This window comes from Botryllus schlosseri, chromosome 3 (genome assembly GCF_051294905.1).
Source record: "Botryllus schlosseri isolate E-star chromosome 3, Bs_hap1, whole genome shotgun sequence".
Taxonomy (NCBI): domain Eukaryota; kingdom Metazoa; phylum Chordata; class Ascidiacea; order Stolidobranchia; family Styelidae; genus Botryllus; species Botryllus schlosseri.
In genome coordinates this window covers 18,141,119-18,157,791 of record NC_137238.1, presented here as the reverse complement: position 1 = coordinate 18,157,791, position 16,673 = coordinate 18,141,119, and the positions used below count along the sequence as shown (strand labels likewise).

Genomic DNA, 16,673 nt, shown 5'->3' with positions numbered 1-16,673 from the left:
TGCGGAGGGTCTTCCTTTTTTCGTTCTGCTCTCATCTTCGAACGTTATTGACTTCACGATACTGTCATTAGGTTTTCGAATTATGTGTGCAAAAAATTTAGCTTGTTGGTGATCAATGAATGCTGAAAGGTCTTCAGTGCGACAGATTCTATGAAGATTCTGATTGCTAATTTTGAATGCGTGATCGGTTCCCCTTCGAGTGTAGCCTCCGGGTACCATTTTTCGCAAAAATTGTCTGTAGCAGACATCCAGGACGCTTCTTTGATTTTCCTAAAGAGACCATACACTGCAGCCATAGCAGCCATATATGTGAGTCGAAGTCGACTTCGCACAAAGGCATTCAAAAATTTTATTCTTGTACCAATGCAAATTCTGAAGTTTCGAAGCAGGTATTTATAGGTTTGGAAAGCTGCATGAGCCGAGCTGACCCTATTGTTGATTTCGGATATCCCCACATTAGATATTGGCAATGGAATTTTACAGAAGTTTTACGCTAAGTTGGCGTGAGACGCGAGTGAATTTGGATTCGTGTGTTAAGCGTCACGGTTTAACCGCGGACATCTAGTACTAGTTTTAGAGTTTTAGATATCCCTGGGCTTAGCTATGTCTCGTTGCCCTTGAAAGGCATCATTCGGTCGAATCGAATAATACGTCAATGTTGGTATTCCTTAACTGTGTCTTCACTGTTCAGTAGAAACATTCTTAGGGAACTTGTAGACATCTCCTCAACAGCAAAAATTGATGGTATTGTAGCTGCACATAATACACCCACAAACTATATCCAAGCGATTGCGACCCGCAAGTGGGTTATGTTTATTTCTGGCGCGGTGCCACTCGAATATCAGCATAGCGATGCATACGTACCGCTCTGACTTGCACGCTCAAAAGGTGCCAGTCAGAGAGCATGTTGATTCTTGTTGTTGTTGTGATTAAAGATTGAGTATAGCTGTACTTTAGTAGACTACGCAGTAGGATACGAGTTCCTTCATTGGTGACCCCGAACTATCTGGAAGACTCCAGAAGACCGCAAGTATTGTGAATAGCCCAGGATTATACTGACGCTTTCCAACATGGATAACGCCGCTATACAGGGATTGATCGACGCACTGTAGAATCTCGTCAACCCTTCGACAGCTGCTTTGTGGTTCGCTAGAGCTGAAGCCCAGTTCGATGCTGCAAGAATCGCGCAAGATGAAACGAAATTTAACCATGTGGTTTCAGTATTAGATAAGATTACCAGTGAACTCGGCACTTCGTGAATTCGGCCGTGGTAGATCTCGTAGTGGTACCGGTCATCATGATTGGTTACTGGAATGTTTGCCGGTGAATTTGGCACTTTGAGTGGTTGTCAATGTTGTACGGGGGTCAGGGCATGTGTAGATCACATCACACAGTCACGGCGTGATTAGATCACAGATTGCGTAGGCCTAACCGCGGGAAATAACTTGGTGAACTCGGCCCTTGGGAGGAATTGGCATTTGGCAATAGAACACCTTCACATTAGAAATGCATTTAATATGAATGAACAGTATCAAAAAGGAAATTTAAACGTGTCGTGGCTCGCGGTACCGGTAGATCTCATAATCTTGGGATCCTTACACCCTGTTATCGAGACACCCTAACCCCAGAGTGAAATCGTCTCTCCAAAGGCAAAAAATAATTTATTTTGACGTGATCATGCTAAACATCTGTTGATGAGGAACACTGGCTTGTCGTAATCGATAAACGAAGAAGCGCCGCTTGATCTTCCACAGCTCCGATCTCACATACAACTCCAAGATCCATCTTCTCAAAACTTACACGACACACGCCATCGATTCCAAGCAGACCGCGCGTGGTCGGTATATGAGCGCTGCGTTATTTCCCGCGGCTACGCAAACCGTGATCTTATCACGCCGTGACTGCGTGATCTACGGATGCCCTTACCTCCTTACAAGATTGACGAATCACTTGATAATACTATTATTAATAGCTGTTAATACACTTCATTGCAACATTTCGGCCCTGTGGATATAAAGCTGTATCACTCTGTGGATATAAAGCTGTATCACCCTGTGGATATAAAGCTGCATCAGCTGTATCACCCTGTGGATATAATTTATATCATATAAAGCTGTATCACCCTGTGGATATAAAGCTGTATCACAGCTTTATCAGCTGTATCCCGATCTTATAGGCCGATTTTATCATGAATTATTGAAAATTTTTGCGCTTAACGCTGGCTCACTAAACAGTACAACAATAATTTCGTGGCAAAGGCGAACAAGGTGATGGGGGACGGTTTATCACCATGTAGGAGCCCAAGATTCAAGGTTTTTTGGGGAGCCTGACGAAGTGCTATTTTGTTCCTGCCAACGGGTATAGTGTAGGGTTGTCCAAAATTTGGAAAATCTTAAAAATGCTCCGTGATTGTGTCTCATTCCATAGATTATTGATAAAAAATAACAATGAGCCCAAAAGAAGCTCACAGGAAAGCCGTTAAGATTTCAGCCAAAGCGTTTTAAAATAGCTGTCCAAGAATGGGCGTGCCACTGACCATAGAACGGCGAGAAGACTAGTAATCAAATAACCACGGCTCCTGATTGGCTAATTGGCTATGCTTCAATGATCACCACAGCAACAACTTGCTGATTATGTGCTCAAGGGTCTGCTACCGGTGGGGATTCTGAAATCGCGTTGTTGGTAGGTTGGCAGATGATGATTTAAGATTAATTCAGGACATGTTAAGGTACGAAATACATGATGAACAATCAACAGCTGCTTCACAAAAACTTCTACAGCATGACTGCTTTATTGGAAGGAAACGGCTGTAGCCTACATGCCGTGTTTTCATCGAGGGAAAGCAAAGGCGCTTATGCAAGCGGTAAACGAATTCCCCGTTTGGAAAGGATCCATAATCAGTGAACACAAATATAAAGCTTAACAATGACACGATACCGTAATTTGTGTAATCTTATTAGGCTCAAGCTGAAATATATAGGTGACGTTTTGAATGATATTGGAATCGGCTGAATCAGCGGGTTATGCTTGGGACTCATCAGATGCTTACAGTAAATTGAATTCACTTGTAAGTGTTGCTAAAGTCCCTAATGATAACGCACACTCGCACAGGCTATGCCCAATGTGGTATGTCAAAGTCCCTATTGATCCCGCAGAAAATAGGTGTAAAGATAATCACAGACTATACTGCATAGTATCCAGCATAGTTTGGACATGATATCCAGCATTGTGCTTACTTTACACCTCTTTTCTGCAGCATCATTAAGGACTTTGACAACACTTACATGTGAATTCAATTTGCTGTAAGTATAACTGCCAAGCACAACCAGCTGATTCAGTCAATCCCTAGAGCATTCAAAATATCAACTATATACTACAACTTGAGTCCAATAAGCTCACACAAAGTATAGTGTCATGGTCAAGCTTTATATTTGTATTCACTGATGATGGATCCCTTCTGAAACGGGGAATTCGTTCACTACTTGCATAAGCGTCTTTGCTTTCCCTCGATGAAAACACGGCATGTAGGCTACAGCCGTTTCCTTCACAATAAAGCAGTCATGCTGTAGAAGTTTTTGTGAAGCAGCTGTTGATTGTTCATCATGTATTTCGTACGTTAACATGTCCTGAATTAATCTTAAATCAACATCTGCCAACCTACCAACAACGCGATTTCAGAATCCCCACCGGTAGCAGACTCCTTGAGCACATAATCAGCAAGTTCTTGCTGTGGTGATCATTGAAGCATAGCCAATTAGCCAATCAGGAGCCGTGGTTATTTGATTACTAGTCTTCTCGCCGTTCTATGGTCAGTGGCACGCCCATTCTTGGGCAGCTACTTTAAAACACTTTGGCTGAAATCTTAACGGCTTTCCTGTGAGCTTCTTTTGGGCTCATTGTTATTTTTTATCAATAATCTATGGAATGAGACACAATCACGGAGTATTTTTAAGATTTTCCAAATTTTGGACAACCCTAGGGTATACACACCCGGAGATGTTCAATTAATTATTACTCGTGGGGTCCTACCTTTTCGAACACATCTCACTCACATTAGATTACGTGAGCAGAGAGACGTTAAAAAAATTGATAGCAATCTATATGTAATTCCCAAGCATATATTGACCGACTCAATCATGAAATCTAGAAATTTCTCTTTCTTCGCGCGTGTGCAGGCGAGAAGAGCTGACTCACTAAATGTGTGACAGCCTACTAGACTATTTCACGCATCCCGGACATAGTATAGACCTGATACTAATTGCAGAGTGATACCTCCAGGGGTGAATCTCGATACGGTTTGTCTATAATATGGGAGCAGCGATGATTCTCAAAGTTAAAGTAATTGAAAAAATAATAATAAAAAAATCAAGAATTGTTTGAACACAAGACACCGATTCCATACAGGTAGAGTGATAGAGCTCATAGAACCGTGTTACAGCTGATAGCTGATACAGCTTTATATCCACAGGGTGATACAGCTGATACAGCTTTATATCCACAGGGTGATACAGCTCAGCTGATACAGCTTTATATCCACAGGGTGATACAGCTTTATATCCACAGGATGATACAGCTGATAGGCTACAGCTTTATATCCACAGGGTGATACAGCTGGTACAGCTGATACAGCTTTATATCCACGGGGCCCATAATTTCCCAAGGGCCGAATTCACCAAGTGCCGAGTTTGTGCGGCCGAATTCACCAAGTGCTGAGTTCACCGGCAACCTTAGATTACGCCACTGTGACCGAAATTTCCTCTCTTCTTACTGAACCGCCAGCAACTGATAAATACCCTGCTATCAAAAGGGCGCTGATCAAAGTATATGGCAAGCCACAAGAAGTTAAAGACTTTGAACTTCTTAACATAGCCGGCTTAGGGGACAGGAAGTCGTCTGCTTTGTTGAGACATATGTGTGCGCTAGGTGGCAGTCAAGAGACATTACTGCGAGCGTTCTGGTTGGCCCAGCTACCTGCTACAGTCCGAACGGCGCTGGCCACATCCGCAGAAACAATGTTGAAAAGCTGGCCGAGGTAGCGGATCGTGTATGTTTCGCAGCTCAGACAGCCAACGTCAATGCCCTACACCCTGACACACACAATATTGCCTCACAGGCAGAGGTGGACAGCGCAACCGGACTTTTCATCTGTTACTACCACAAAACTTTCAGTATGCAGGCTACAAACTGCAATCAAGGGTGCGCATTTGCCCAGTTGGTGTCTAAGCAGAAAACTGAAACTTCGACACCGAACCCGGTGTGCTACGCCCGTCGCAGAAAGACCCGTCAGGGAAACAACGACGCCGATCGCGGTTAGAGGCCGACGCGGTTGGTGGAATTCGTAGCTGCCTCTTGATCATTAACGACGCTAAATCTGCCCACGGGTTCCTGTAGACACAGGAGCCCAGGTTAGCATCCTTCCGGCTCCACGCTTTGATCGCCTCTCTCGCAATATCGGTCCCCTTCTGGTAGCAGCAAATGGCTCAGATTTGCGGATACAGAACGGAAATTCTGCATATCGGCACCAAGACGTACGAGTGCTGGTTTGTCCTCGCAGACGTTTCTCGTCCCATTCTCGGAGCAGATTTCCTTTTGCGCCATCGCCAACGGATACTTTGTTACTGCAATTTCTAAAAGAAAGGGGGTTGAGATGTTTAAGTGAAAAATTTGAAATAGCGGACATGCACCGGCTTCGTTTTTTCTTAAAATCCAAAATACAAAGGCCTAGTGCCACTAAATCCAAATGAAAAAACCGAGGTTCATGAACATGCTAGAAACTTGCTGTCCTCTTTTTTTTCTGGAAATTCGACAAGCCACAGTAAACCAGAGGAAGATCATTCATACACTGCTTCCAAAAGGATGAAGATTGATGGTAGTCTGAGTAGATGAGCGTTTTGTTCACTGGCAAGAGGCAGTTACAGGACAATATAACCTAGATACTGATAAGGTGGCAAAATTCATTCAGACAAACTTCAGTCGACTGGACGTCAAGAACATGTGTGAGGGCGCAAATATTAACGTGTTGGGGTTCTGGAGCCACCCCCCTGTGGTATACGAGTTTCCTACTCTTAGCAAACTGGCTATGGGCATTATGAGCATTCCGGCGTCGAATGCTTCAAGTGAGCGAGTCTTCAGTGCCTGTGGAAACAGTCACAAAGAAAAGAACGCGACTCTCTCCCAAGACACTAAATTCGGTCATTGTATTGGGGAGCATGTTGGGAAATAAATATGTTTGATGAAGTGCTACCTTCTGCTTTTTCATGTCATCATTCTTACACGTTTCATTCATGTTGATCGTTAATGTCCGGCGCAGTAGTAGTTGCTAACCTATATATTGTGATTCGGCTGGTTTTTTCGTCTCTAATATTTCGTGTGCTCATGGAACAAACTACTATGGCAAGTTTGTTGTATAGTGACCCCTGAAAGTGAATATGTTAGTCATTTGTTTTGTATAAGTACATTAGTGTTGGATAGAAATAACTTCTTTTTTCAAATTTACTGGCTGAAGATGCTATTGGTTGGATTCCAATCGGTGTAGGTGTAGTGTTGAATAGTATATTCATATTGGAATGAACCTGGATATTTTCGGATGACATATTTTCGCCTGTCATATTTTGTGATACAGTTGTTGATATACAAGGTTCTTTCCAATTCTCTACTAGTTGCTGACGATTATCCCTGATGAGTGCCTGCCGAAAATGTTTGGGTAAATCTCAATATGAATATATTAGTCAATTGTATATGCAAGTTCTGTACCTCCAAGAAGCTGTTCAAAATAGGGTTGTAGCTAGCTATAATTATTAACGAAAGAATTTTCTACAGTAAATACAACGATTCCCACGCTTCCATTGGTTGGAATTGAATCAAACCTGTAATGCACCAATTTCTTACAAAACTTCATAGGGACGGGCAGCCACTATCAAAAATGTGTATACTTTTTGGTATATTGAAAATTCTCGTGTTGTAATAACTTTGCTTCTACCAGTTGGAATTGAATCGAGTTGGATATATAGCCTGCAGTGCTTATAACCGCCTTAACATGTCCTTCTGTTTTTTCAGTTGTAGAATAGGACTTTAGATTTTGAAATTTTTTTGGATCAGGATGGAGTTGGACTGAAAATCTGGCAAATATTTTTGGATCAGGATGGAGTAGGACCGAATTGAAAATTTTCAGGACCGGACTTGGACAGCAAATTTTGAAAATGTTTTTGGATCAGGATGGACTAGGACTTGTGGTATTGTGATGTGCATCATGTGAACCATTGCACAAAGTAGTGTATGGCGGCGGCCTTTGGTCGTGGAGAAGCGGGAGAGCTATGGGGGAGTGTGCACGTGCTGTGTCAGTTGTCATCGTTGTTTTCTGCTTTTGAATAAATACATCTTCGATTACAAGCTATCGCGGCCAAGATGACAAACGTAAAGTTGACGGACATCGTTAAGAATTATGTGAATTGGGAGACGTCAGGCGACTTTGCTGAATGGACAGAGAAATTGGAATTGGTTGCCGAACTGAAAAAGATGAAGGAGTCTCTTGTGACTTCATTACCGTTACTGCTCGAAGGGATGGCATTTGCGGTGTATAAACAATTGTCCGAGGATACCAGAAAAGACTACGAACTGCTTAAATGAGAAACGTTGGCAGCTTTTGGAGTGGATTGCTATGTGGCATATGAACAGTTCCGTAACAGGGTACTTCAAGCGGGGGAATCAGTTGATGTATTCTTGTCTGATTTGAAGAGGCTGGGAACGTTGATAGGGTTGAGCGGGGATGCGGCAGAGCCAATAATCAAGTGTGCATTCTGCATTTTGCTGGTCTGCATGCGGATGTCAAGATACAGCTTAAGTCTGTCGCCGAGGTGGAGAAATTGGAGTTGAGTGCTATTGCAAAAAGGGCACGTATATTATTATCCACAAGAGATGGTGAAAGTGTGTTCAGTGCGGCTGGGGCTCGACGTAGATTGGACGGCCCCTGTTACAGGTTTCATAATGTAGGTCACATCGCCAGAGACTGCCCGAATGGAAATAATACTGGTGCTGTGCGAGCTCAAGGATTTTATGACAGTGTCCAGCGGCAGTGCTTTGCATGTGGACAATGGGGACATGTGGCCTGGCAGTGGCAATGTAGAGGATTGCCAGCTGCGGGAAAAGACCTAGGAGGGACGTTGGCATCGGACGTCCCCTCCGCATTGCACTAGGGCAAGGGTCGGCAACCTACGGCCCGCGGGCCGGATCCGGCCCGCCAAGCGAAATCGTCCGGCCCGCGACGAAATAATTAGTTACCATAAGAATACGGCCCGCCGTTTCGTAATGAGTTCCAATCTGCAGTGCAGCACTGCTTCGAAAAATGTCAAAATTTTTAATGTTTTCTTCCACTTGCGGATGATGATTCCGGAACATGTAATTCACGCACCTACGGGGCTCGTTCACTTTCGGACCAAACTCAGTACAGCGTTACGGAGATAAAGGGTTTTTGGTCCGAAAGTGAACGAGCCCCGTACTGGTCCGGGTTCGTCATATTCCGATTTTAAAATCAGGCTGCTGCGTGAGTCGCAGAATACCACTTTTTAAATGTTAATCACCTTAATGGCTCTCAGAGAAACGCAGAGATACCTCAAATGTTACTGGCGGTACTGAACTTGAATATTGCTCTCAGAACCACATTCACCACAGCAGAATCCATCACCTCAAAGATCCCCCGTGTGCCCCCATCAAAGAGTTAACGGCACAATAACAAGCACAAAGAGTAGGCCTATTTATGCAATCCTAAAATATTAAATAAAATACCGCTAATTGTCTGTGTTTTGTAGATTTGATTTTCTCTTGTCACTTTGTTATGACTACCGGAGTACCGGTACAGCTGTTAGCGATCCTTTTTATTATTGAATTGTTACGTCATATTTTGCCAATTTGGTTTTCGTATGACCATATTTCAGTAAGCTCTTCTTGCGTCGCTAACTCCTGACAAGGCGCACACGAAAAGCCTTTGAGTCAATATGTTCCACTGTAATGAATGCAGACCCAAAAGCAATAGTAAAGATAGGACTACCCCAAATAAGCATTGCTTTGTCACGTATATTTCAAACACAAGAACAACGAAACATAGAGCACTTCAACTACAAGACGCTGTTCGGCATTCCAAGCAATATGCGTTCTTCTGAAGTTTTCTGTGTCTTGGGCAAACCCGTCGGTTGCAAGTGTCACTGGCAAAACGGCTACATGCTTTGTTACGTCGAGATGCTTGCACGAGTGTATGAACTGAGAAATGAAATAGCAACTTTCCTTGAAAATACAAACATCGCCGACTCATAATCTTGTCATCGAAAATGGGTATCTAATCTTGCTTTCGTAGAATATTTAACGTCACATCTAAACAAATTGAATTTGCAACTTCAGGGGGAAACAACTAAATAACCTCACTTTCCTATACTGGAGGAGCGTAAACCTAGTACCAGCACTATATATTTGTAACTGTGATATACCAAATATAATTAATGAATTTCCATCCGCTTTTCCGACATTCGTTCTGTACAAAATAAATTCTGAGTACCCAGTACTCCGGTTAATGTGGGCGCCAATACCATTGCCAGAAAATTTCAAATTGGCCCATTTGAAATGCCATGCAGTTGAATTGAATGACAAATTTCATACTAAGAGCATATCGCTGATTGACTTTGACAAAGAATAAGTTCTTGAAATGGGTCTTCATCCCAGCTTGACCAACAATGCAAAAGAAATAGCATCGACTTTTGGTAGCACGTGCGCATGTCAACAATAGTTTTCAACAATGAAATTCACGAAGAGCAAGCTAAGATCACGTATCCCAACGCACATTCAGAATATGGCCTGATTCTAGCTTCATCTGACTTGTTACCAGAAGTTGAAAACCTTTCACAAAGCAAGCTGCGCCCTGTGTCACATTTATCCTGCGTTTTTGAAGTGTACGGTAAATACATGTGTTTTGCTCTTTTTGTGATTTGTATGATTGAGATTGCAGCATTGTAGGGTAATGTACCGACGTGAACGGTAAATATAGTATTAAGAAAATTTCCGGTCCGGCCCGCCAACATGTTGTGCACCTGAAATTTGGCCCGCGACTAGCAAAAGGTTGCCGACCCCTGCACTAGGGGAAGAAAGGTGCTACCATTTGTGCCTGTGAAGATTTGTGGCATTGTGACAAATGGTTTTGTTGACACTGGTTGTGAACAGTCAGTCATTCGTGAAGACCTGTGTAAGCAATTGGGTTTTACACTTAAAGGACTGTATACGTATAGAGTTGTAGAAATTTTGAATGGGGCACTCACTAATTGCCCAGGGGAGGTTCGGGCCAAGGTGACGATTGATGGTGTTGTTGTAGAGACTGAGTTTTTAGCGGCTTCCGATTTGGCGTATGATGCAAAAATAGTTCTGGGGGACGATATGGTGAAAGCGCTTGGTGGCGTTGCAGGTGATGCTGAGCTCAACGCGAAGTTTGGACTTCAAGCGATCAGGACATGTGCTGTGACGAAGGTGGTTTCAGAAAGTCAGCCAGTGGAAATAGTTGACTGCTACTACCAAGCTATGTTTGAAGGGGTGAAGTGGACTGTGAACGATGGCGAGGTGTGGAAATGGAAGAGAGATGGAGAACTGCCTGTGGTAACCCAGTGGCTGGATGGTTGAGAGTGGCATGCAGTTAGTGGAGAGACTGACCGACGAAGTTGAATGGGATGCAGTTGTTTCAGGACAAGTGAAGACTCTGGCCGAAGAGATTATGGCCAAGGTGCGGAGACAAGATCCAGTCAGTGGGAGTTGGCGAATGTCTCCGGGTGGTCAGGTGGAAGTGTGGTGTGACGCGAGCAATCTGGCGGTAGGATGCTGCGTGAGAGTAAATGGTGCAGTTGTAGAAGACGCGGCGTGGATGCAGAAGCAGGATGATTTTATGCATATCAATGTTGTGGAGTTGGAAGCTGTAGTGAAAGGTCTAAGCATGGTGCTGAAGTGGAACATGAAGAACATTGAAGTGGTTACGGACTCGGCTAGCGTGTTGTGTGTACAATTGGGTAAAGTCGATACTGGAAAACAGCCGCAGACCAAAAGTGGGTGGGCTAAGCGAGATGATAACAAAACGTTGACAGTTGGGAATAATGTCGCAGCTCATCGAAGAGAATAGTCTCAAAGTGACAATCCGTTTGGTTCCATCAACCAAAAACATTGCTGACTACTTGACAAGGGTCCCGAAGACCGTGACCGTGACAGAAATAGTTGCTGACGCTGCGGTAGAAGTGGATGGAAGAAACGAGCATGTTGCTGATGTCAAGCACATGGTGGGGAAGCGACAGAAGGTTGCTGGTAGTAGTAATGTTCCTTCAAGAACTGTGGAACTGGTGTTCGATGAGGAAAATTTGGAGGATGACTGGAGGTATGAAGAATTTGAACTGCTGCATGAACCTGAACTGCCTGATGACATCAGTCAAAGAGAAATGGTCTTAAACGAGGGGGGCAGGGAGTATTACAACCCTGAACCTCCTGATGAGAGTAATCAAACATCGGATGCCGATCAAGAAGCTGAATGTTCTGTTCGAGATAGGGCCCCGCCTAGATGGTTGGCTGACTACTGTGTTGATTTATGATTGTCTGTTTTACCTTAGCTGGGGGGGTTGTATATTTGCTTGCTTGGTTATTTTGCTGTCATTGGGTCACCATTGTAACTGTACGCTTATTATGATCTTTAGATCAGGGGGGAATGTGGTATTGTGATGTGCATCATGTGAACCATTGCACAAAGTAGTGTATGGCGGCGGCCTTTGGTCGTGGAGAAGCGGGAGATCTGTGGGGGAGTGTGCACGTGCTGTGTCAGTTGTCATCGTTGTTTTCTGCTTTTGAATGAATACATCTTCAATTACAGGACTGAATTAGAAAATTTCCAGGATCGGACTTGGACCGAAAAATATTACAGTCCGCTCATCACTGGGCCCCCGTATGAGTAAATAGATTAGTCCCGAGTTCACCGACAATGGAGATTGACACTGCACAATATAACGTGGGTATTCGGCCTCCGGTTAGTTCATTATGACTATGCACTGGCAGAGGTGGCCAGTAACGAAGTACTTCTACTTTTTCGAAGTACTCAAGTAGTTTTCTTCTACTTCTGGTACTTATTCAAGTAGATCTGATTTTCGCTAATTTTACTTCGTAATATTTTGTGATCTACTTACTTACCTTTCGCTATTTTCAATTTGTCAAGTAGAAGTAGTTTAATCCTCCAATCAGGAAGATAGTCTGAGGAATTTCGGGGCTGTTTTCAAGGAGCGTCAACATTTAATTTTCATAAAACTTGAGTAAAGCCCAGAATTTTCGTCGCGCTATGCGCTCAGGGTATACGGAGTAACGATGCAGTATGATTTCACGAAAATAGGCCATCGATGAATATAATTTAGGTAGCGGGTTGGCGTGGTTCTGTTCACACCGCATTGTCGCCCATATGAAATATTTCATCACAGTTTATATGGCTCATCATAACGTTTAAAACTGATGTTTCACAATCCAGCATTTACTTATCATATCGTAATCTAGCAGTCCATGGCGTGTCCTACTTTGGAAAAGTGGACTCTGACATATTTTAGTTCTAGAGCTGTTTTAGCATACCACCTTTGAAACTTTCTGGACTAAATAGATGACATACATTTTCCGCTTTCAGTAGTAGTATTATTTGTATTTCACTTTCTATTCCCAGTTTCACATACTTCAAGTTCTAATTGATATCAGTTCTTTTGCCTGGATAACATACATGTTGAAGTATAGAAGCAAGTGTAGTAATGGCTTTAATTTCCGGAAATAAAGCTACATATTATGGCATTTTTACGATCCGCCATATTTTTTTTATTAACGTTTACTAATTGCGCAAGGTGTTTACACTGTATCCTGTACAACTTCTTCGTATTGCTCTTTGACTAAACTGCGGGCTTTATAATATGGTAGAGGGCGTGATTCCATGATATTTTCTACAACGTGCTGTTCGAGTACACAGAGGATTAGTATCGCATTTCCATATCAATACTAGCATTTTTCTCCCATGATGCGCACGAATGCTTATGCTGTCGAAAATTGGATACCTCCTGGTATACATCAATATGAATCAAGCTCGGCACCTTTCGCATAGCTCAATTTGCACCTTTTGACAGTCCATGCGAACGAATTACGATCGTTTTCACAACTACTTACTTAATTGAGTAGATTTGAAGTCGGTCAATTCTACTTCAAGTGGTTTTAGGTTGCTTATGGAAAAAGTACTTCTACTCATACTTGAGTAGATTTTTTCGTCGCTACTTCTACTTGAGTAGCTTTTTTGACTACTTTGACCACCTCTGTGCACTGGAATGCGGTCGTAGCCAACATAAGTAATCGAAATGCGACCGTAAATTGCAAAAAGGTTGGCCACACTTGCTTCAGTTGCTGAAGAGTGTTGTCTGGTATCGTGCGCAGCTCATAGTTCAAAATAGAATAAAAGTGACGATTATGATTTTTGTTGTTGTATTTGTAGTTCTAAAAAATATTATTTCTTTGTGGTAACCATGCCCGTCGCCCGCGGCTTCTACGAATTTTGAATTGTGGCCCGCGACCCGTTTCGAGTTGGTGAACCCAGGTATAGCTAGAAAACTGATCGTTTAGCGTTTACGTAACTCAGGTTCGCTTATACAACTAGAAATATGTCTGTCGTAGCTTTGAGCGATTTATTCTTCGGAGACCTTTTGACGGAGACCAACATGAAGCCGTGGTGGGAAAAAGTACGAGGATACTTGCTTGCCTCGAGCATGGCATTCGCTTTGTCGGCGACCTACTTAACACTAAATGGCGTTCCCGTGAACTGCCTACCTGCGCAGAATGGTAATATGAGCGTCAATTTCAACACAGTACAAGGAGCTTGGGTCAATACTTACTGCAGCAACAATATGCCGTGGTATTTCAATTGCCTCGGCCCCATGTTCTTGGCGGCCGCATTATTTCTTCTTGTCGCATCATCATATTGGCTACATATACCAGCGGTGATCGATTCATTCCTAACTTTCTACGACATAGAAAAGATAATATCCGATTCCGATATGACGCTGGAAGAGATGAAAAAAATTTATTGTGAACCAGTGGAAAATCACGCTAAAACTGACAAGCAGTCGAAATTGCGAAAAGTGTGCGTTGCGTTGTGGGAAGGTGAACTTTCTATTGAACTGGCATATGTATACCGCATACGAAACTACATCCTCATCGTTCTCTCCGTTATATCTGGGTCCTTGTTTAGTTTTACAGCCCACAGGATGATTTCACATGGTGATCGATTCCGATGCAATATTGCAAGTGATGAGGCCGGGTTCATGAACGACATTCAGACATTTCCTGAGTCATTCATCTGCGTAACATCAATGGTTTACCGCTTGATTATTTGCAACATCGTATTTCTGATATTAGTGTTTTCTCAAATTGTCCCAATATTGCTAGGTATGCGGAAATCGAGAGATACTGTATATTATCTGCCCAGCTTCGAGAACGTGGCCCTTATGACAGATTTCTGGACGTACGGACGACCATCGCGGTCCGAAACGTTTTCATGTTTCATTGACCACGTATGCGGGGCGTCCGCGATTTCGGAAATAGGTGAGAAACTATGTGAGGCAATAATGATCGAGGACCACGAACTAATTAGTGGTTTCCTCAAGCTGACTGAGTATCGTGATTTTTCACCTCCGGTAGAGACCATCATGACTAAGATTTCAGAGCTCTATAAATCGAAACTTGAAGGTAAATTCCCGAACAACAAGGAAGAATTTAGGAAAATTGAAAACGCAATCGTAGCATCAATTGACAAGCACGTCGTGATCAATACCACAGACGAGTACAAGCAAATATTGAAGAAGGCTTCGGCCGACAGAAGATGGAAATTGTTCGCAGAAATCCTCGATACGTACATCTTCAAATTGAGCTTCGAGCCCCATGGATTGGATGCAGGATACCTACTGTTAACCGATCTTGATGTAGAGTATGATATTTTGGACGACGATGGATGCTCGATTATGCATTACTTCCTCGATGGACCGCGCTTGGAAAAAATAGCGTGGATGATAGCCAAACAATATGAAGATATGGGTTTCAGATTGTACGCGCATTCGCTGGGGAAAAGTTCCTTAGTGGAAAAAATAAAAGCAGACATAGCAGGCATAACACACCTACCCGAAGGAACAACCAATCTCTCGCCTCCGAGTGGTCAAATGAAAATGAAAAGGTACTACAATGATTTTCGTGACATTTCCGATCCCCCGAACGCATCCGCAATTGAAGAATTAAATAGAAGACTGTCTCTCATCAAATTCCGCGAGTTCGATGACGATATCAAGAATTTTGCCAAAGTAGCCCACAGCAATCCAATATTGTGGTCAACTTTTTTCACGATATTGAATTGTTACATAATCCCTGAAAACGCCGAAGAAGTAGTAGTTCCACTACATTACGAGGGTACTGACAGTTACATGCTCTGGCGCAGCTTCATATCTTCTCCACTACCGAAGCCATTCGTTTCAACCGCGGCTAAATACATTTTGACCTGCTTAACGACAGGCGAAAGAGTCAAAGCGCACAAAGAGATAAAAGGACGAGGAGATCTGGAAGACGCGGACAGGGGGGAATTGCTGCAATTTATTGATAAAAGCTGCAATAACGCGACGCCGAACGATGCACATAAGTCTGACGAAAACACTCTGGATTTGCCCGTAGCAACGACTGACAATGCTATAAGTAGCATAAGCTCTGGTCAATCCACCACGACTCCGGAAGAAAGTTGTGCTATTGACATGGAAAAAGAACCCCTAATTCCCTTTTTGCAGAACTGGAGTTTTCAAGAATTGAGCAAGCATCAAGCAGCAACTATCTAACGACCATTTTCAATCCAACGGGCTTCCACGTGGTCGGTAAACTTAGTTCTATCACATCAATCATCATTTCCGAACCGTTTGCACAATGGGCATCTACTTACCGAGTTCGAACAATATGTGTATGTACCCCTATTCGCCATCAATCAAGCGTACCTTCAATAGATGCATCTATAGTTAGAGATCATGTAACGATGGTCGAAGCCAATAACAGGTGCGAATGAAAAATCTACAATTCAACGACGATAGTAATGTTATAGCGGACGATCCGAGCGCAAAAGCTATCAAAACCGGCCTGAAACGAACGCTATTATCCTGTCGCATTGATTTCGAATTTCGACGGCTGGCGCGAACGCTGATACGCAATGCAACGCTGTCGTGTATGAAACTATGAAATAAATCTATTGCAGAATGTAGACTGTAGATTACCTGTACAAATATACTCGCATCACTATCGCTACAACAATTTACATATTTGTATATAAATATTTGTATCTAGTGTCACCGTTTCATTCGTTTGACCATCTTTAGAGGTTATACCTGTCATATCTAGCAGACCCCACTGTCTCATTAGCTTTAGAGGCGGACAAGCGCCGCCATGGTCACTTCAGAATCACCTACGAGATATTAGTGTCAGCAATCCAGACTTGGACAACTGGACAATTTTCAGCTTTTCCAAATTAGATTAGAACTAGAATTAGAGCTGCACAGTATTTCCCAAATTAGATTAGAATTAGATTTTTTTCCCAAATTAAATTGAAATTACAAAATTACGGAATTCGCAAA

The 16,673-nt window shown here is 42.9% G+C and overlaps 1 protein-coding gene across 1 annotated transcript in view; it reads left to right on the top strand.

Annotated features, from left to right (window-relative positions):
* The window catches only part of LOC145434982 (uncharacterized), a 37,044-nt gene extending 20,653 nt beyond the window's left edge, over positions 1-16,391 (top strand). Inside the window, exon 2 of the mRNA XM_080312222.1 lies at positions 13,658-16,391. Coding sequence (XP_080168348.1) covers positions 13,680-15,890 — 2,211 coding nt within the window. The 5' untranslated portion in view covers positions 13,658-13,679 and the 3' untranslated portion in view covers positions 15,891-16,391. The remainder of the gene's footprint in view (positions 1-13,657) is intronic.
* Positions 16,392-16,673: the final 282 nt, after the last annotated feature.